At 47.0% G+C, this 21,430-nt stretch overlaps 1 protein-coding gene across 1 annotated transcript; it reads left to right on the top strand.

Annotated features, from left to right (window-relative positions):
- Positions 1 to 197: 197 nt before the first annotated feature.
- LOC144170583 (uncharacterized) lies at positions 198 to 20,102 on the top strand. The gene is made up of 5 exons (XM_077700471.1): positions 198 to 476; positions 8,820 to 8,879; positions 10,358 to 10,475; positions 12,752 to 13,116; positions 19,111 to 20,102. Exons 1-5 carry the CDS (start codon positions 362 to 364, stop codon positions 19,293 to 19,295), a joined length of 843 nt encoding a protein of 280 aa, XP_077556597.1. The 5' UTR covers positions 198 to 361; the 3' UTR covers positions 19,296 to 20,102.
- Positions 20,103 to 21,430: the final 1,328 nt, after the last annotated feature.

The following is a 21,430-nucleotide window of genomic DNA, read 5'->3' as shown; positions in this document are numbered from 1 at the left end:
CGCTGTTTCTGTGTCTGTCAATGGCGCCGCAGCCACAAGTTGCTGGATGCGCAAACTGAGTTGTCGCGCGAAGGGAAGGGCGCTCGAAGGGGAGGGGGTGCTTGCCGTCGCAGAGTGGTTCCGAGAGGACGAGGAGGGGGCGTGCGGCTACACGGATGGGAAGAGCGCGTCTCGGCGCTCTTCCCCCAGCTGTGTGCTGTGGTGCGTTCCGGGGCGCTTCGCTAGATAGGGAGCGGTGAGGGGGAGAGCGGCGCGCGACGTCGGTCGCCCAGGGCGGGCACGCGGGCGGGCGTTCCCGGAGGAGCCGTCGGCGCGACCGCGTGTCGGCCAGCAGTAGGGCCGTGATTAAGCCGCGGCCAGGATGCCCCGGTCCTTCTTGGTGCGCCGCTGCGGCAGCTTCGCGCGCTGGCGGGCCGCCGTCAGGGCTCTCGCCGACGAGGCGCTCCTGTCGCAGCAGCTGCGCCGACCCGAGCACGGTGAGTGGGGCGACGCGGGCCCGCTACTGCAGGGGGGACCCACTAACGGCACTCCTGGCCGGGGCAGCAGCGGCGCATTGTTGCCTGTTGGCGCGCTTTTGGCTGCTGAAGAGTTCGCATGCGCGTACAATCGGGGCACTGGCACTGATTTCACCCGGACGAAATCCACGTGCTGACGTGAAGTGCCGGCCTGTGGGCTGTATAAAACCAGTTTTCTGTCCGACGCCGCTCCGGGAGGAAGGCTTCAGGGTGTTCTAGCAAGATGGGAAGGATGACAACTGGCTCGGGGCGCATGCCATTCTTCTCCCATTCGCACGTAAATATTGTTAAGGCTGCTCGTCATTTCAGTTTCCCCAAGCGCATGCACCATCTTTTACTGTAATGGCATGCGAGCAGTGCCATTACAGTGCCATTACTTCTATCGCGGGCAAGAACTCGCTGTGAAAATAATTGCAGCAGCCGGTTGTAATTTACGCAATATGAGCTTTAGCATCTTAGTGTGTACGCTAGTGATAGTTTGGGTATTTCTAGCGGCCAGTGACTGCGGGTCCAGAGGGTGTTCCTGGGGGATGAGGAGAATATTTGTCACATCTAATTGACATTCGTAATCGGTATATTGCACAGTATGATTAAACATTTTCAGTTATCTCCGCGTGTTGTTCAATTTATTCAGCTGGCCTTAGTAGTCTGTCACCTCTAGAAGATTATAAACGCCACCGACGCCACTAAACGTGTAGATAGATTTGGTGTTCTTACTGTGCTAGAACGTAGTCGTTGCACGTTGGTCACTAAGAGTAAAAAAAAGCATTTGTCTGATTCCGTTCACTACGAAGTTCATTTCAACTTATAGTTATCGCCTTTCACTTCTGACTGCCCTCTCTCTTTTTTTTCCGCCAGCCATTTTAACAGTTGTTCAAATCGGCGCATAGCGTACGATGTGAAGGAGCTGCTTTTAACTCACTTGCGACATTGCGACAACATGATGGCATGTATGCGCAGTGCTGTCACCAAAACACTCACATGTAGTGTGCTCCCCTCCCCGACCACAGTTGTACGAATGTTTGTTCTGCAACCGTGCTCGGGCAGCACAGCTCATGTAAGTGTTTTGGTGACAGCACTGCCCATACATGCTATCATCGTGATATTGTGACTATTATGGACGGATACTTGGGCTTCGCATGTGTCCTCCCTAACGGACGTGGCTTAAGAAGTGCAAGGGAGCTTTCCTGTTCTGAAATTTTCTGAAAGTTTCGTCCCATCAGGCTGCGCTCTCAATAAAGCTGAGTGTTCGCGTGAAATGAGAACGCATTGATTGGCTAGACAGGGCCAGTGCCCACGTTATCCCGTTTGCCAATTGTCATCGTGCAGAGGAGGAAAAATGGAGCTCCGAACAAAGTGTGCTTCACTGGTTGGGTATCCGAATTAGGTTGAATGTGTGCAAAAACAAATGCTCCCGAATTCACTGCCGCTAAAGCACAGTAGACAGAGGGAGATCCACTGTGTGTTACTCGGTCTATTGTGTCCTAGCCGGGCTGTTTTTCCTCTACATGCGGGGTACCATTATGGCCTATTCGATGGCAAGCGGTGCGCGTTCAGCGTCTCGTGCCACCTTTTGGCCTTGGCACAAAGCGCTCTTTTTATGGGTTTGCAGGAACGCTATGGGGTGACGCATGGTGCCTACCCATGCGGGCTGTTCCCGTTGGTGTGCGGATGCCATTGCTACTCTTACAAACGCGGTTTCAGGGATATGATCCGTAGAAACATGACCGTGAAAAGTGTCTTCTTCGAAACATATGTTGTCCCTTGTTTCCATTTCCTTCTTTTGCTTTTCGTCTTTATCTCTGCTATAAGGCTTTTACCATATTTTTGTGCTCCAAACTTCGTATGCGAACATGGGTGTAACGTGTCGAGCGTCTCACAGCCGTAATGTTTATTCGGCGTTCTTGCATTGCCTCTTTCGGATAAATTCTTCATGAGCGCATTCTTATTGTGCGAATTATCTGATGTAGGTGAAAAGCGAGAACGCCCGTGTGTTCGAGATTTCGGCGCACGTTATCCCCCAGGTGGTCAAAATTAATCCGGAGCCCTCCACTGCGGCGAGCCTCATTGCCTGTGTAGCATCGCCGTGTTAAACCTCATAATAAATCAATCAATCAATTGAGCGAATGAATAAGCTCTTTATGTACAGTTTGTAGTTTGTGTTCAACGCATCTCCGCGAAGACTTCCTTGCCTGAGCTCAAGATTACCTCCTCAGTAGGGGTGCTCATACCGTAGTATTGGTTGTAGAAACGACATAAACAGCGTGTAAGCTCAGGACATACTTGTGCTGGACTTTGGCCGTTCGTGTTACTTTACAAGCTCTGTGATTTTGTAAAAAATGCTTTGTAAAGGGCAGCCTTCTGCCCCTTGTTGTCGGGTTATCACGGAGCACTCCGCTCGGTCAGTCGGTCGGTGGGCACAGAACAAGCGCAGTCGTTTTCGGTGAAGTCTTCGACATAAATCGGTCGACGAGGCAGTGTGTTGACCATCATAAATGCCGCTTTCGCCGTGGGTGATGCGTGGGCAGTCAGCAATAGAAACCAATGATCGTCATGATCCTCGTCGTTTTCGTCGAGGTAGGCTATTGACAGAGAAACTAAATATAAAGCCATCATAACTGTCGCCGGCGGCATCGTTTGCGCTTTTGGGGTGGCGTGGTCGCACAAACGGTGCGTCCAACTTGAGTGCGTCGCAATGCTCAGCGACGTCTGGCGGCCATCAGGAACGTGAGTCAAAATCAGCTACAGCTGCACCGGAATTGTACCGCACTCGGTCGTCTGCCAATTTTCCCCCGAACTTTGGAGGCACTAAGAGTAAGTTACAGGAGCTTGTTTTCGCAAATGATCATTGAAAATACAATATACTACGGCATTTAATCAAATAAATCCTAAATAATCGGAGCAGAAATTCCTTTTAGCTAAAGCCGCTTTAATAGTAAAGTGTACTATTTCCGCGGAAGTTCCGGTCCCCATGTTTTGTCGTCCTGAATTGTAATTGCAGCAGAAAGGAACACACATGGTGTGCACTGTGCAAAAAGAAAAGCACTAATGTAAACGGGAGAGCGAGTTTGAATTTATTAGTGATTTTGCCCTGACGGAACTGTAACATGAACGCTGGTGAATTACTGCTTGTTACAGTGTGTAGGGAATCGCGTGTTTATCTCTTGACGCAAACAGTTTAAACTTTGAAGTGAGCTATTTTCTTGCATCAGAATATGCTATCCTTTAAAAATATGGCCAAATACAGCACATAAGTTTATTTCATTGTTTGGCAGGAAACGGTGCGGCTACCTCTTAGTAGTTCTTCATTAAAAGTGGTAGATTTGGAACGCGGCAACTCCTTCACTGTAACTGATGGCGCGCACTTTGGGCGGGGGAAGGGGGCGGGGGTCAGAAAGGCAGCCAGTGAGCTGAGTTCCTGCCTAGCCATAACTTTCCGCCTATCAGACAGAACTAATCCATGACTCAACTACGATGAAGCCTAGCATGAAAAATCGTGTGCATTATAGCACGACCATGAGTTCTACAGTTTCGTTAGACGATGATACTGTCGTTCAGGCCATCATAGAGCTAGATTTCGACAACTTCAGCCATGCCAGCGCGCAGTGCTTCTAATCGAGTGGTAGGCTGGAGGGGCCGTACGACAGCCTTTAAAACGTGCTCAGACGAGGGAAGTTAGTTCTCGCGCAAGTTGTTATGAGAACCACCCAGAGATCGCTCCGAGGGGCGACCTATTTCGAATTTCAACGAGACGTACTTCGTTTTTCGTGCCGGAAAACTAATTTAATTGGTAGTTGGGTTTTATCGGAAATGTGCAGTGCACACCTGGGTGTCTATCACATCATTTGGCGAAGATTGGAAGTTTAGTTCACATGAAATCACCCCCCCCCCTTTCCATTTTGTTATATATTCCTACCCAGCTGGCTTCGTCAAAAGCAGTTTACATTAAATGCGAGATATTTGTTACTCTGACAGGGTAGCAATTGCGATTTAACCAGATCGACTACATGTCGTACTACTAATACGCCGTAGTATTCGTAAAAAGGGTTTCACATATAAGGGGACGCCGAAATCGCTATCAAAAGGCAACGGAAGGGAACAGCTAGACTTGAAAGTTCCTGAAAGATTGCGCGCGCGCAGCTGGCGCACCAAACGCGTGGAATCAAAGTTGAACCGTGGCACCGCGTTTGCGCAAATCTTCGTTGACATTGCCCAATAGTGAAAGCAGCACAGTTGCAGCGCTCACGAGGAAACCTCTTGGCGCCACAACTGTTTCGCGCTGTGAATCCTTTAGCACCATTACAAAAACCCTCTGCGGAGACCACCTGTTTCTTGCTCAACGCTTGACGGGTGCCATGGGCCCAATGGTGACGCCATTACCGCAGAGAAACGAAGCTCGGCTTGCACACGTGGCAGATTTCCTTATATTGCGCCGCTTTTAATTTCAGCGAGGTACCTAATCACCGACAAAGCTCTTTGTTCACCTGCTTTAGCACGACAAGCACCGGTGCAGTGCCGATGCATAGCTCCGCAGGGGTCCCCCGCCATATACCCAACCCAATCGGGCGAGATCAGAAATGCAGTGTGATAGCGCCGAGGCATGCAAGCGAGAGGTCGATTTCGTTTTCTGAGTTTCTTTTTTTAATTTACTGCAGCAAGCTCTCGACACCTGTTGTGCAGGCTTCGAGTTTGCTGTATGAGCACACGCTCCAGGACATGGGCGGGAGACTTATATGTTCGATTTTATTTGCGAGTTTCTCTAACGTCGTATTCTCATCAGCATTTTTAACCGATTTTTTCTCATCGATAAAAAGGGAGATTGTTTTTCTTTTTCTCCCCGCTTTTCGTGAATAGGCAAATGCACGGCAAACAGCGAACACTATATTTTTTTTTTTGCGCCTTCCTTTTCCATTCAGCCAAGCGACAGAATCGGCGAATAATAAAGTTCTCGCTAAAATTATTCGCGGTGCGTATTTATAGCATCCGACCCATCCCTCAAACTTTTGTTTGCGCGTGCTTGCGTAGTGGCTTTTCGCCCAAATTAGAAAACTATAGTGCATTTGCCAGTGCTACGGACCACACCCATGCTCCATCTCTTCCTACAAAGGCTTATGGAGGCACGACAGCAGTGTTTGCATGTACCAGATTTATGGGTTGCTGCGAGACCGAAAAGGCGGAAGATATAGTTCAGCCTGCATTTTAGATGTGTATGTTTTAGGAACTGACATGGATAACAGTATGAAAAGAGCCGACTGCCATTTTCATATGAGGGTCGAGCGAGTTTGATCATTTGGTGTCAATAAAAAAATCTGCTCTCGGGCCGTACTACACACACCGCACGGGCCCGGGCCTGCCCGAAAGTCCGAGCCTGGCCCGTGCGCCGGGCTCGGGCCAGGTAGCATGCATTTTCTCGGACCCGAGTCGGCACGGGCGGTGCCTGAGGCCCGGCAGACGTGTGCCACAAATTCCAAATTGTTGATAACAAAAAGATTGCTCGCTGATATTTCCAGGTTTAATGAAAACAAAAAAGCGAAGTGCACAGGCTCCTCTACGTGCCTAGACTGTCGCGAATGAAGTGCATATTTCGCCGAGATTGTTGAAAAAGCATCTTCTAAGTCAGAATATTTATGTTCTAGAAAGCTCGGTCCAAGTCCAGGGGAAATTAAATTCGATATACTCGCTCTATGCTTACGTTTATAGGCTAAAGACAGCAAACTTTTTCGGGCTCCTATTTATAGCCTGTCGGACTCTGGCTGATAATTAAAAACAGGCTGGTGGGCTCTGGCTTATTTTAATAAATTCTGCAGGGCCAGGGCTGTGCTCAGGCTTTTAATTAAAGACTTTGTCGGGCTTCGTCGGGCGGGGCCCGTGCGGTGTCCCTACCGGGCCGGGTCTGGTCGGGCCTAGAAATTGCGGCCTTTGCAACTGCAGTGCTCTACTACACATCCACTCATGCCTCAGTGGATCGGTAGATGAAGCATTGACCTATTGAGGACAAGGTCGCGGGTTTGCTTCCAAGCCGCAGCGGCTGTTGTTTTTTGGCGGTGGCTAAAAACGAAAACGCATGTGCGTACGCGATGTCGCGATATAGTTAAGGCCCCTGGGTAGCCTAAATTCATGCGTAGCCGTCCACTACGGCTTCTCTCAAAGCCAAGGTGTGGATTCTGTGCGGGAAACCCTAGCATGAACTTGTACTTGATTTCGCAGCGTAACACGCGTAACAGCATAACACCGCGAAAAATCCTATTATTTTGTATCGCGCTAACAGAAACTGGGCCCACCTCGGGAAGTACTGTCCTAAATTAAACACGGATAAGTGTGTAAAAAAAGCGCCAAAAATGTTCAAGCGTAGATGCGACGCCAACAGGACAGGCAAAGTGTTATTCATGTAGCTCAACTCCTTTTTAGCTTACTGCAGCAGTTGTCTTCAACTCACTGTTGGGGCTGGACCTGTCCCTACACCCTGAAACAGAAGAAAGCAGCCGCTGTGGAAATATTGCGCGAGGACTAGTGCCATCCAGTAGACCTGCTGACACAGTGTATACAAATCCTAGAGATTATAGGCGGCGATGACTGCAAAAAGCAGCTGACCTTCATTCAAGTGTGAATAGGGGTGAACTCGAGGGAAAAAGTTCGTTTAACTAAATGGGGAAAACTAGTGGTAACGTGCGAAAAGTGCTGAAGGCAGAAACAGGCTTGGGAACAGGTTTTAAAAAAAAAACAGAGTTACCTTCAGCTGTGTTTGATGCCGAACAACGACGAGGAGGGTCTACAGCGCGCTCCCTTCCACTGACTGACCCGGGTGCTCACTTCGCTGCAAACTGTCATCGTTGTTTACGATTTAACAATACACGCTGACAACTATTAGGTTTTTGAATACCATGTCCTGTTTGTATTTTGTTAATAAACAGCATACCTCTAGAAATATTGGAGTGCTGGTTTAGTTCTCACGATGCGCCTTTCCTGCTCAATAGAAAGGAAGAGACAAACAAAATGTTGTATGGGACGTGCGGGAGACCGACACGAAGCGGTGACTGGCGCCATCTATCGGGCGTGAGGCCAACTTAGGAAATAAAGGAAAAAATTATTGGGGCTCCGGTCATTAAAAAAGCAGACCATTCAGTTTCCAAAACCCTGACCCTAATAAAGTTCACCACACAGTGTTGCAGGTCTGGCAGTACATGGTAGTGAACTAGAGTGCTCATACGATATTGCAAGAACAGGAGCTACCAATACAACAGTCACATAAAAATTCAATAAAGAATCAGACAACATTAAAACCGTTTATTTGCTCGCAATCAATTCCCCCCACAAAAAAATGCCTATAAGTGCTACTCGAAAACATATAAAGCCGCCCGTGCACAGACCGATGTAGTATGCCCAGTCTTGCCATCTGTCTCTTGGAGTCAAGAAATCGAGATGTTCCGAAAAATTGAGCTACTCATGACGTTGGAGTTTGCTTATAAAATGATATGCACCAACAACGTACCTTTCGGCGTATACGCTCATTCCGATTTTACAGCGTTAGCAGTTGTTTGGTGTGGAGAGCTCTTTTTATCGGTGGAAAGTGGGACTATGTGTCAATCGTCGTGTGTAAATCACCACTAGCTAGGACTGCGTTTGTCTCCGGTATCACGGTGCATGTGCCTCTAAGCAAAAAAAGTCGAAAATGAAATGCTTTTGCCAGTTTAGAAGTTCAAGGTATCCAAACGGAGGAATCCATGCTTCCTAAGCAAGTCGGCAGGCTCCAGCCTTTATTGATAACGAGCCATAACACGGCGCTTTATATCTCCATTTTATGACCTTTTTTGAGGCCCTGGAGGCGGAAGAAAATTTATAATGGCGTGCGGATTTCTCCGCGCCTAAAAAAAATACACAGAAAAACAAAATAATCATTGCGGCTTGAGACTCGCAGTAGTAAAATTCAGTGGTTACAACGAAAAGGTTATAGAGAGCCACGATACGCTGCCTTCCCACTGAACTTTCACGCGGTAAGTTCACGCTTTCGGACGTGTAGCATTCACAATTGGTCAAACTTTTTTCCTTGTATTATTTCTAGAATTTGTTTCTTGTTTGATGTCTTAGGTTACAAATAGAACTAACAGATGATCGTTCCAATGTAACACGAGCTAAATTGACAACTTTGAGATGTTTCGTACGGAATATCGTCTATGGAGGGCTGTGCATTTGAATAGGCGCATAGGATAACGGCTGAAGCTGTTGGTCGCATCATCTTTAGGTGGACGTCCGTGCTTTTTTGTTTCGCATTTGCTTTCATTGTCTTTATTTTTCTACTTTTTGCAGCCCTTGCCGCAACAGAAAGGTATCCAGGTTTCAAGTGGTCTCCTTCTTTGAGTGATGAAGGTAAGGCCATTAGTACAACTTGACTTCTATCCCTGCGACGTATTAGTTTCCTTGCAAAAAGTAAACAGAATATGCAGTTATTTTGCGGCGATTGGACGTTTTAACGTACGCTAGCAGTGGTGACGAACGCTGTAAAATTTGTGTAGCGCACCAACTGCAGAAATGAACTAAAATTATTATCACAACTTATTTATGCGCCGCTACGCGTTAAAAGGAAGAAAATCGAAGAACTCATTTGTTAATCTAAACTAGTAGCTCTAACGGTCCTTATTCATCATTGATTTAACCAAGGTTAATCAAGTCCCTTAACGTGGATATGACCGCTCCGGGCGAGCAAGCAAACATATCAGCTTGCGCACCCAGAACTCTCACATCGCATTTAGTGCGCTTCAGAGCTTTCTCACTGAAATTGTTATTATATTTCTTGGATAGTACATTACTACTTCGAAGTATACTCTAGAATAGTGTAGCAAATTATGGTACAGTATAGGGCGGTATAGTATAGTGTTGCGCCGTATAGTACAGTGCATCGTAGCATAGTATATAGTATAGTATGGTATAGAGATAGCCCATCTCGCACCGGAGTACCCGGGCTAGTCAAGCTCTTTTTCAGTTTTTTTTTCTTTGCGTGATATATCTAGATTTTGCAAAAAATAAACCAAATTTACGAAGGAAAGTTTCCTTCTTTTCCTTTCCTTTCCTTTCCTTTCCTTTCCTTTCCTTTCCTTTCCTTTCGTTTCCTTTCGTTTCCTTCGTAGAAACATACTCCACCTTGGGGATTTCCCCTAAATCTGGTCGATTAACACCTGTCCGTCACTTCGAGTTGTTGATCAATTCGCTCTCGCGCTACAAACTGCTAGCCTCCAGGTTAGCTCAGTTGGTAGAGCGACTGCTCCGGTTAAGCGGTGGTCCCGGGTTCGAATCCTGGACCAGGACGAATTTTTCTTCAACTGCGAAGTTTCTGAGAAAGCTGTACAACTTTCCTTTGTAGCCGCACGGCTGCATTGAAGTGTATGTCAACATTTTCTTCGTAGAAACTTACTCCACCTTGGGGAGTTCCCCTAAATCTGGTCGATTAAACCGAATTTAATTTAATAAGCTTAACAGCGCGAAAGCGGACGAGGGACAGATAGGAAGGGGGACTACAAACAAGCGCTGTATACACGTGGCACGTGGGTGTTTGTAGTCCCTCTTCTGATTTGCCCCTGATCCGCTTTCGCGCTGTGAAGCTCATGGATTAGCAACTATCCGGCACCCTCACGCTCTTGGGTCAATTCAGTAGTATCGTATAGTATTATGTAGTATAGTACAGTGTATTTTTAGGATAGTGTAGTACAGTATAATACGTATGATTTAGTATAGCCGGTATAGCAGAGCGTAGCACATATATATAATGCAGTGTAGTACCTATATTATACCGCAGTGTAGTACAGAGCACGAGAATGCAAAAGAAAATATCCGCAAACAATGAATCGCAGAGCTCTCCAGAAGTCCAAGCCTCACTCCACCTTGCCAAGAAACCAGCGGAAGCGTGACGACCGCGCTGACAGACTACTCCATTCAAGCACTCCTCGGTTTGAAGACGGAGCCAACAAGGTAAAAAAGCACCAACAATAAGCGAGCCCATTTTTCTGCCTACTAGGTGCTTTGTGCACTTCGCCCCCCCCCCCCCCTCCCCTATTGATGTAGAGGTGCATTGGCACGGTAAGAGTTGAACTGAAATTATGTAGAGGGTATCATTACGAATTCAAAGGACCTCCGCAACCTTTTCGTTTACGTACTTTTCGAACACCACTTATGTTCTTGCAGTGCAGAGATAGACGCAAAAAGAATGAACAAGATCGGGGAAAATAAAGCAGTTATTGAATATTTAATTTTAAAAACAACAAAACCCGGCACTAGGTATATCTTACATTCTCTAAGGCTGCATGCGTATATGACAACACAGCGCGGTGTCCCACGATAGGCTGGGCTTCCAATATTTACTATGCGCCATTATATGCACCAAACGAGCCTAAAGATGGCTTTATTCCTTATTTTTCTTGCGATGCCCGCATAACTTTACTAAAGACTAAAAACGCGAATAGACATAATAAAAGAGGCCAGACACTACAGCCGCGCTGTAGTGTCTGTAAGTCTGTACGTCTAGTGTCTCATGCCCTGTACGGTGAGGAGCATCCTAATCTTCTCTGCCTCATGTGCACCGTGTAATTTTAAAGCGAAGCAAACTCTGACAGATGTCGTCTGTAGTTTAACCAAAACACACGGCAGAAAAGCCGGCTTTCTCTGACGATGGTGATGATCGTGGGGGAAGTGAAGAAAAATTAATACGCTGCACGTGTTCGGAATTGAACCTCGGCCCCTCACGTTATAAATTCGACGCCTATCCAAAATCTCCATTCCAGCACGGTAGACGCAGTTTGGATTTGGGGAGGGGTGCATGGACGTGCAAAATTAGACAAAAAATCATGCACCCCTTCATATAACGACGACGGTGGTTGTACGCGATGCTTTCTTCATACGAAATCAAATGGCCAATGGTCAAAGTCAAAGCTGCGGCGATATAATGTCCAAACTGCGTGCGAGTCAAAGTCAAAGCTCAACAAGTCAAAGTGTAAAACGTCTGCGAGTCAAAGTCCAAACTCAGACAACAACCAAGGAATCCCTCAAGAGAAAGCTTCGTGTTCAACCATCCTCGTCGTTAGACGGAGGGGTGCACGATTTTATTCGACAACGAATAGCCATTCTATACCCATTTTTCCAGAAACTAATCTTCAGAGATTACTTGCCGAAAGATCGCATATATGTTTACGTGTCTCCCATGCAACACGAACTACACAACAATTGCAGATGCCCGTCAGCTTCCTTCTTTAGCTCAAACTGCTGAAACTTGTCGGCACGTTTTTTTTTTTGTCTACCCAACATGAGAATTAATTGCTTACCAATCCCTCTTCGAAACGAGGGGCGCTTGCCTGTAAAATAAAACCAATCGATGGAGGGCTATTCTGAAAAATGAGTTCTGGTGAGCAAACGTTAAAGGCATCATCGGAATCGTCATGGTTGCTTTCAATTCCGGACGTTTCAACTTCTGCCCCATAAAGCGTTCTTAAGAATGACTCACCAGCGATAGCGCCGCTGCCGTTTTCTTTGGGGCCCATCTGTGGTAGATAACGAGCTCATCGGGCACGGGCACACAGGCTGGTCGTGTGAAAATCAAAACTGTACAGCTGTCTCCGGTATATATTTCTTCAGTGAAAGCCATAGCATCCTTTATATTTTTGTATAATTACTACCCAATCACGGTTAATATAAGGCGAAGGCGCCATGTGCGAAGAATACGATTATTTTCGTGTTTTATGAGGTTCATACTTTGTTTAGTTCAGCGCAGAGGAGTAACCCATGCGTCCAATCGGATAAACTTTCAGTTGTTTGTAATTTGTTTCGGTAACAGTGAAATGATAGTATGAACGTATCACTGCCGAGTTGAACGCACCTTCGTAAATTTTAAAAATGCGTGCTTGTTTGGTTGCCTCACTGCAAACTCTGTCCAAAAGTGGTATATTTCAACGGATGCCCATAAAAGCAAACCCAACCGCGGGGCCCTGTACCTATACTCCCCTCCCCCTAGACGCACCATCCTCCCAAAGCAAGGAGGAGCCAAGATAAATGGCCATGCGTGCAACTGTACATTTAAACTCACAACCAAATGGTTTTTATAGGCAGCCAAGCAATGTTGCACACACACGCACACACTATATACTCTATGGTTTTTATTTCGTTCGGGCACAAAGTGGTGTCTTTGTTTAATTTGAATTTCTTTCACAAGGAAAGGCCAGGCTTGCCACGTAGCTTACCCGTTGGTCCATTTTCAGCGCTCCTGGTGGCGTATCCACGAATGCGGAGCGGTATCACCCACTGGAGTCTCTGCCGACCGTGCGGAGCACTGTTCTGCTGTCTGCCAACTACGCGCCCATCAAACGGCGGGGTCTGGGCGCAGCGGCAACGGCTGCGGGAGTCGTGGCCGTGGCCGCAGCGGGCGCGCCTCGCGACAGGGCTTTGCGCACGTGCTCTGGCCGCATCTTCGAGTGCAAGCAGTGCGGCAAGACGTTCAAGCGCTCCTCCACGCTCTCCACGCACCTGCTCATCCACTCGGACACGCGGCCCTACCCGTGCGAGTACTGCGGCAAGCGCTTCCACCAAAAGTCGGACATGAAGAAGCACACCTACATACACACCGGTGAGTCTCACGCGCCCCATATACCGCCGCCTCGCTTATAACGTTTTCGACGCTCCTCATTGGGATGAGAAATGGAATACAGGATGATCTTTTGTAACAGCGGAGCTGTATAGGCGGAGCTTTGTCCATCCGTCGCACGAAAGAACTTCGAAGCCCCAAGAAAAAAATATGGTTAGGGAGGTCCCGGGAATCGCACCCACGACCTTTACGCCGCGAAAATAGCAACCTAGCCACTGGGCCACCCCAAGGGCCCGAGGGGTGCGGGGATAGCAGCGGCGTGGAGCATTGACATGTGCAGCCAATTAAAAAAAAAAAAAAAACGCTTCCCGTGGTCGCAATCTAGCATGGTTGTCTCGCGTTTTGCAACCGGCGTCTACCCGACTGAGCTATCATCGCATTCAGGGAGCACAGCACATACTTTGGGTTTGTATCGCGGGCGTTGCCTTTGGACTTGGCTGCGTGTTCTAGCGCGTGTTAACGCGGTCCACTTTGGGAGAGATGTGAAAGCCTGCGGACGAACGATCCGGGCCTGCCAGTCATAACGAACTTTCAGCGGCATGTTCGTAAATAAATGCGGGGTGCAACAGCCGGGTCTCTCACGAAGGGAGAGGGGCCGCGGCTCTGCTGTTTTTACAGTTTTGCACCAATAGTGCACGCTGCGCCAATTTTCTTCAAACCAAAACGTCCTCGCGCCTCACAAACACTCATAAGAATTTTGAAATTCCGAAGCTAAGACTGAGTATTGCTTTTAGAAAGCGCATTACAAAGTACTGTTGCCCGAAAAATACTCTGAGTAGCGTGTACTTAATTACGCAATTAAAAACTTCACCCCTGGTGAACGTCATAATTACTCTTTCAAGAGAAATGGAACAACAGTGAGAGTCCACAGGTTATAGGGACCTACGTCGAAAGTTTACGCCAGTTTTTTTAATACGCACCGCAGTTCCGGTAGACTTCGCGTTTTTTCAGTTAAGTGCCAGCCCTGGGCGAATGTGGGCCATAAATAGGGCTTGATGGCAGACGCCTTGCTCCACGCGCTTTGACTACGAGTATAGGCACACCTTAAATATTTAGACGTTCTGCAAAAATTTACAGGCAATTTCCGAACTCGCTAAACTTTTAGAGATCCTAACCGAATAGAACAGCTTGCTTTGGCTTTTCTTTGGATATGCAGCGTATATACCATGCTCTCCGTGTGGCGGGAAGAGAATAGGAGAGTAGGCGAAAACTGAAAGAAAAAGATTTGTTGCGCGCTCGAGTTGCCCTCGTTTGAAGGGAAAGTACCGAATGCTATGTATCGGCGACCAAATTCTCGTATGTTTTCTGGACTTTCAGATTACCTGTCTTGTGTTAGGATAGTTAATCCGCCGACTTTTTTTCCCCACGCGCAATGCACTGTATTGTAAATCCTGTATGCGAGGTGTAAGCACGCAGGAAACATGCACCTTCTCTTTACAGTGTAAGTCTATCATCCATTAACTATTACCGGTAATTATTTTCCGGTCACATGCCGTGCATCAAAGTTTTCAGGCTTCGACGTTTGCTCTCCCCTTATGATCAGCATTTTGCGATGCCTGTGAAGAAAAACGAAAATTGTAAATAGCAATTGGAAGGTCATGCGTCCCGAATTTTTCGTTTTTTTACGTGTGATGTGATTTTGTTGTTGTCGTTCTTTTTACTTTTTTTCTATCCATATCATGTTCCCAGTCCCGTAACACACATCATTTAGATTACCATAGCTAAGGATGGCGACAGCTGTACGTTGTGGGAACGCATTGTTTGACTACTCGCAACTCCAACTCGAAGTTAGTGACGTTGTTTGGCAATAATGTGCAATACAATTACGATGGCCGGCGTACGCAGGTTCGCGCCGCAACTTTCCTTTTCTCCCGGGATGAGGTTTCTTGCTTTTTTTCGTTGCAGTCTAATCTCGGTGTTTAATCGAGGTGGAGTGCATTATTACGCTGCCTCAATAAAACACCGAATCTTCTGGAACGGCTTTAAAAGCCGTACCATTGACAGCCCCGAAATCGTCGCTTGGTGGGAGCAGACGACTTGCCGGCAGCCGAGAGGTCATTTGTGGTATTTTGATCAAGGTGGAAAGCTTTTCCAGAGAGTTTGAGGTTGTGGAAGAGATGGCACTTGCGCTACAGGGCACAAGATGTTACGTGAACACGATAATTACGCGTTCCATTGGGCAACGCTGTCGTTGTTTTCTCTGAGAAACATGCGGGGAATAGTAGTAGTACCTTTATTAAGCGAAAGAGGCACAAGCGCATCGGAAAGAAATAGGTGGAGTAGGGTGGGTAACCGTTCAGAGGACTAGAACAATCATGATTGGAGTCGGCCAAGCCAATTACAAAAGTTTATACTTTCCCCCATTTCCTTATCCAATGGTCTATACAATATGGAGTGAGGAGACTCCATATTGTATAGATGAAGCTCCATTAGATGAAGCCGTTCATCTAATCTTAACACGAGTTTTCCTTCCTAACCAACTCTTTCCACCAGCTCACTGAGCCGCACTCAATGGAGAGAAGTAATTCACTGCTAAAAGGGGCCATGAAGACAAAATACAAGTTTGTTTTATTTTGAAAGATTTCGTGTTTTATAGTGCCCCCAGCGCTTGTACAGATGCAAACGATACTTTATTCACTGAAAAATTAATCGATTTAAGTTAAAATTATGATTTCCCCGCTAAATCGCGTGTTTTCGTGGTCTGCAATGACATCACAGGAACCGACCACTCTGCAGCCGATTGCGCACGGCCGGGCGGCGTTCGCGCGTTTGTTTACATTACTGAATCTAGATGGCGCCACCATATCGTGGCAAGCCATTTTCTGCATTTGGTTTGTTTTTGACCGTATTTAAACCTGGCTCGTTTTTGTTCTGGGAGAAAATAATCGTTTCGTGAAACATAGTGCTCGCTCGACAAATATGGTCACGTAAGACACAGTTGCTTGAGTCAATCGGCAGGGTCGTCTGAGACAACCCCAATGTCCCGCAGTGCTGTGCAGCTAAACCAGGCATAGTGCGCGCAGTACCAACAGCAGTACGCACCAGTACTTCTATGTTTACATGTGCTTTCGTAACTTCCACTGTTTGTTCCACCATTCTTATAGCTTTAAAAAGAATGTGCCCTAAATTTAAGCTCAAATAGCTCGTTCTGCAAGCTTATAAGCTCAGCCTACTTTGCGTTTGCTTTTGCCGGCCTCCGCCAATCGCACAGCTGGTTGGTATGACATCATAGGTTCTGTTGCGGGAAATGAGCGAGTGGGTCGCATGGACATTCCATTTTTTTCCTAATTATATAGCTTATTTGAGCGAAGTTTGCGTTAAAAGTGGTGTCAGTATGATTCTAACGAGGCAGTCTTTTGAATGAACCAAACTTGAGTTTTGTCTTTATGGCTCATTTAAGCTTCGTCCTCGAATCTAAAACCCCGCCAGCCAGGGAGAGAACACAACCACGGAAAAAAGCTATTAAATTGCCCTGTCATATCATGTGGTAGGCAGTCTACGGATGCCAATCAAAAAGAGAGGCCTAAGGGCTTCGTAACGCGTGGCGTTATTTTGAAACGATTCGATGGAAATTGGCCAATATACGGTTGCCACCACGTGGTGACCACGAACCTGGAGTCGCGTGTCAGCATTGCCCGGCCTCGAAAGCGCTGGGCCGCTCTCGCCATCTGCACGGCAGCGGCGAAAGTTCCGCGCATCGATCGAGAACTGTGTTGCGGGTCGAAGCCGGCAGATGGGCACCATAATAAAGTGGGGCAAGGGCCCTTGGGGTGAAGCACCAGGGAACATATCGAGGATCTCAACGCAGTTGAAATGTAGGGGATCGCACCTAAAAGTATCAACCAAACAATTTAAAAGCTGGAATATCAACCAAATATAAAGCGCCACAGCAAAAGCAACGGCAAGAATACCCCAAAAAATAATGGCACGATTCCTCGGAAGAAGCGGGAAATCTGAATAGTTTGCAAGTGAAGTATTAATCAAATGACGTGTAGGCTGTTAGCCTGATAGCTTTAAAGGTAGGCAGTGGCATATTTTTAAAGAGCAATGCACTAGAGCCCAGCGTTCAGGATTTTACTTGTTACGCGTTCGGGCGTAACAAGTAAACAATGAATGGTATACGCTCAAAGGCAGAGTAACTGCAAGTGCCATTAAACAACTTGTGAATTTTTGGTCTAGAAGGAAGTGCGAATCAAAACGAAAATACAGAGAGAGAGAGAGAGAGAGAGAGAGAGAGAGAGAGAGAGAGGGGGGGGGGGGGAGAGAGGGGGGGGGGCGGAGAGCAGCAAATATGGTGAACCTTACCAAATTACGACAAGAGCTGTTATTTCGAGAAATGTCTTTCCGGGAGGAATGCTGATAGAGGGAGAAGCATACACGAGAAGAAGAAATGGGGTGCGATTTCAAATCTAAACTATGCTTACAGTCACAAGCTTCACCTTCCTAGCATTAAAGTCGTGAACTGAAGTCAGGATGCGCGGCTTACAAGAAAAAAAGAGAAAGAACGTAATGAACTACTTTTATGATTGCACCACTACGCACCCAAATAAACAATGTGAGACATTATACCTATACAGATAATTTTGCCTCAGTATACAGACCAATATATTGCAAAAGCGGGCGTTACTTTTGGGCGTTGCTTCAAAACCAGTTTTCTTTTCTTTTTTTTTTTTTTTGCCGTCAAACATCAATAAAACCCAGGTCCGTTCGAAAGGTGATTGTTGGTCAAGTGTACACCTCATTTGGCTTGAGAAGACTCAGCCTCAAGATTTGCATCCGTTATCCCTTTCAGGCAAAACGATCGGCCGCTGCACTCAACTAAACTACGTCTCAGCTGAGGAGGTGGGTGGGAGAGCCGCGTAGAGCTGGCGAATCTCTCATTCTCGGTTGCACTTTTGTAAAAACGAGCATTCAACCTTAACCGCCTTGAAAAATGCGCGAACCGTGAAGGGACTGCCGCAACTATAAAACGGCCTGAAGTGGCATGCATCTGTATCCACAATCACTTTCCCAGTGTTCGCCGATACAAGAACAATCTTTCTGGTTTGATTTGTTATGCTCTTGTTCGCGATGAGAGTACAAAATCATTCTGCGGTATAAATTTCTTCGGTTTAAATATGTGGCTATAGTTCAAAGGACTTCAGAAATCACGTTCTCTAAAAAAAAAAAAAAAAAAAAAACTGTCGGTGGGACTCTTGCAGCGCAGTGCATTCGAATGGTCAATCAGTGCTGCTAAGGAAGCCACATTTGAAGACTAAATAGGCTCGGCCTACAGTTTCAACCAGCAATTTCTTTGGTGCTGTGAGTGCTGTGACATAGTGCAACGCAAACCACCGTGCTTAGGATAGCGTAATGTCGAGGTGCAGAGCCAATTTTTCTAGTCAAATCGAATGCTCGGCTTCATCTTTCACCTTATGTTGTCTTTGCACATTCGGACTCCACCATGTTAAGAGCGCATCGCTAAGACGAAAGGAAAAATTAGCCGGAGAGCATTTCCGATACTCTTTTCCATTTTATGAACAGATTTCGCGCTGACAGTTCTCTTGTTAGTTACTTGAATACTGCATTTTCTCATGCGAAAAGGAGGGGCGGGACTAGGAGCAACAACATGGGAAATGGCTAGTTTCCAATTCAACTTCCACTTTTTATTGAACATTTCATACATTGAAATATAAAGACAAAGAAGGACAGGAGTTCGTAGGTTACGAATTTCTCCAAAATTAGTTTTTTGGGCCGGTCAGAATAAGGAAGGCGTTTGTACGGTGTTTATCGGAGTTAATAAAACGAATCAGAGGCGCAGAACCATACCAAGTGAATGGGTAAAATATCATTTTCAAGGCACCAATTCTTTGCTGCTAAATGTCGGCGGCGTGTGCCTTGTAAGCCATGTCGGAGTAAGGCGAGAACTTTCGGGAAACACTAAGCAGTTCCATCATCTGCATTCACTCACGGAGTTCTTCCTTCGTCCGTTCGCAGGAGAAAAGCCTCACAAATGCAAGGTCTGCGGCAAGGCGTTCAGCCAGTCGTCGAACCTCATCACCCACAGCCGGAAGCACACAGGCTTCAAGCCGTTCGCCTGCGATGTGTGCGGCCGGGCCTTCCAGAGGAAAGTGGACCTTCGCAGGCACAACGACACGCAGCATCTAGGTGCGGCACGTTGACAGGGCGCGAGGTCATCGTGAAGGGCCCGTACACAAACGAAGATCTCGACCACCGATGGCGCTAGTCTCAAGAGAATCAACGAGGAAATTCTGCATCAATATGCGGCTTTACTTTGCCTGTATCGCGCAGTGGACATGCTTCTCACTCCAGGTGCGCTAAAGCGTCACACACTGGAAGGGGGCGAATTATACGTTGCTATAAACCAAAGTATGCAAATGATAAATACATTTTGTTCTCAAATATTTTCATTCCTTATACAAATAGCTTACCAATATCAAGTACCTGAGACCCCTTTTGCAGTGCCCACCGATGGCGACAATGTTCACAAGAAGGTGGTCTGTATCCCAAGGCTTTCCACACAGCTATTCTCGAGTCTTTGTCAAAGGTATTGTGGATTCACGTATCACAGTGCAGTGTACTGTCCTGCCTTTTCTAAGAGATTGAGTTGCGTCGCACCCCTATTAAGCAGAGGCAGTACCGCATCCACCTGTCACCGCGGTGTCGTCTTGTGTTTTAAAAACTCAGTTGGAGAGAAGAGCACCAGAAAATGCTTTAGAGCTGAAGGGGGACCTCAGAGTGATAGCTGTAACGACAGCTTCATCTGAAACTCCGCAGGTTCGTACAATAAGGCGAGCCACCATGGATGACCGTCACAGCGAGCTTCCGTTGATTTTTTGATCCGCGCCTGCCCAGAATCACGCTTCCTAGGCCTAACAAAAGTTCACTTGCTGCACGATGTGAGAAATACATGTGAGCAGATATCCTGTTGGTTTCGTGCAACGCCATCTTATCACCCTCCCCCTAATGCGCTAGTTTCATGAATAAAAACGTAAGGCGCTCTCAAGCTGTGCAGTTAGGCTTAATGTAAGGATACGTTGCTTTAACTACGTATGTGCAAGTACAAATGCGGAGCCCGTCATTGTTGGCATGGCTACACGCGATGGCGCGATGTCCGCAAGCTCTGTGACGTGTCCAAGCGAAATTGTGCGAAATAAAACGAAACAAAAAAGAAGGCTGCGGTGATCAAGCAACAAGGTAGTACAGTTCGCAGCAACAAAATACAGCCGACCCTTGTCGTTGTACGCAATCGAAGCTTCGGGCCTGCCGGCGGCCCATCAATTTCTTATAATCGACTTTCGTTCACAAACATGTCAATTCTTTTCTAGCCAGAGCGACCACCCATGCATACATGGGATGTCTGCCTGTGGTTCCCTCCAAGCACTGACATCGCAGCAATATTTTGTAAATTTTAAGCCTACTAGCCGTTGGAAGATACTACCTGCGTTTCGCTCCACAGAAACAGCTTACGTGTCGAAGCAATGAGGCCGTAGCGGGAGTAAGATTAAATGGGACAACCATGCGCCGCACTCGTGACACGCGAGCGTTTTCGTTTGTAGCCCAAAGAATACAGAGCCCTTCCAGCATGCATGGGTGAAGCTAACAAATAACTCAAGAGATCCCTTCGTGCAGAACCATTGTTCGGACCTTTCTACTTACTGTCAGAAGGTGGTGATCCCGAGTGCAGTATTTCTAGCCAACCACCGTGATGGTCACCTCTTGCTTTCCGAATCTACAACTAGGTATCCATAACGCCCTTCGGGACCTGTTTTCTGCATGCCTCGGATGCGGAAAGAGGTAGCCTATACCTTCTTCCCTGCACCCCGACGACACGCTATAGCGACGCAACAAAACTGCATAAGCCAGTAAGTATACCTTGTGCTGCCCTCTGCTGGCGTCTTAAAATTTTGTCTCAAAACTTCTAGATGCCACCTCGAAGGGCACTTTTTTTCTTGTTTGTCAGCGTTGGCGCCGCTGCTTACAAGTGCGCAGATTTGACCAGAAACGGGCTTCGCAGGGCGTAGAGCTAGAAGAGTGCCTGGTGATGCAATTGCTCGCGGTGGTCGCCACATGACGGGAGCTTAAATGTGAAGGGGGGATTAAAAGAAATACGAACAACGGAGCCCACAGCCTCCGACACATGCTGCACCATCTGGCTGCAAAGTCAGTAAACTGCGCGCACGCGGACTTCTTCAAGAGCGTCTTAGAGTGTGGGCTACATTTATAGGAAATGCTTCATCAAGAAGCGACGCCGGTCGTTTATTTTGAGGCGCCTTTTCACGCTGCGTCGCTACTG

Source organism: Haemaphysalis longicornis, unplaced genomic scaffold (genome assembly GCF_048455015.1).
Source record: "Haemaphysalis longicornis isolate Haplotype H1 unplaced genomic scaffold, Haemaphysalis longicornis Haplotype H1 scaffold_1, whole genome shotgun sequence".
NCBI classification, from domain to species: domain Eukaryota; kingdom Metazoa; phylum Arthropoda; class Arachnida; order Ixodida; family Ixodidae; genus Haemaphysalis; species Haemaphysalis longicornis.
Note: the sequence above shows the minus strand (reverse complement) of the source record. Positions and strands in the feature narration are given on the sequence as shown.

What these genes read in the sequence shown, in the direction of transcription:
- LOC144170583 (XM_077700471.1), top strand. Translation starts at nt 362, where the DNA reads ATGCCCCGGTCCTTCTTGGTGCGCCGCTGCGGCAGCTTCGCGCGCTGG. An exon ending in TCCTTCTTTGAGTGATGAAG is followed by an intron (nt 8,880 to 10,357) that starts GTAAGGCCATTA and finishes AATGAATCGCAG; the next exon opens with AGCTCTCCAGAAGTCCAAGC. An exon ending in GCACACCTACATACACACCG is followed by an intron (nt 13,117 to 19,110) that starts GTGAGTCTCACG and finishes GTCCGTTCGCAG; the next exon opens with GAGAAAAGCCTCACAAATGC.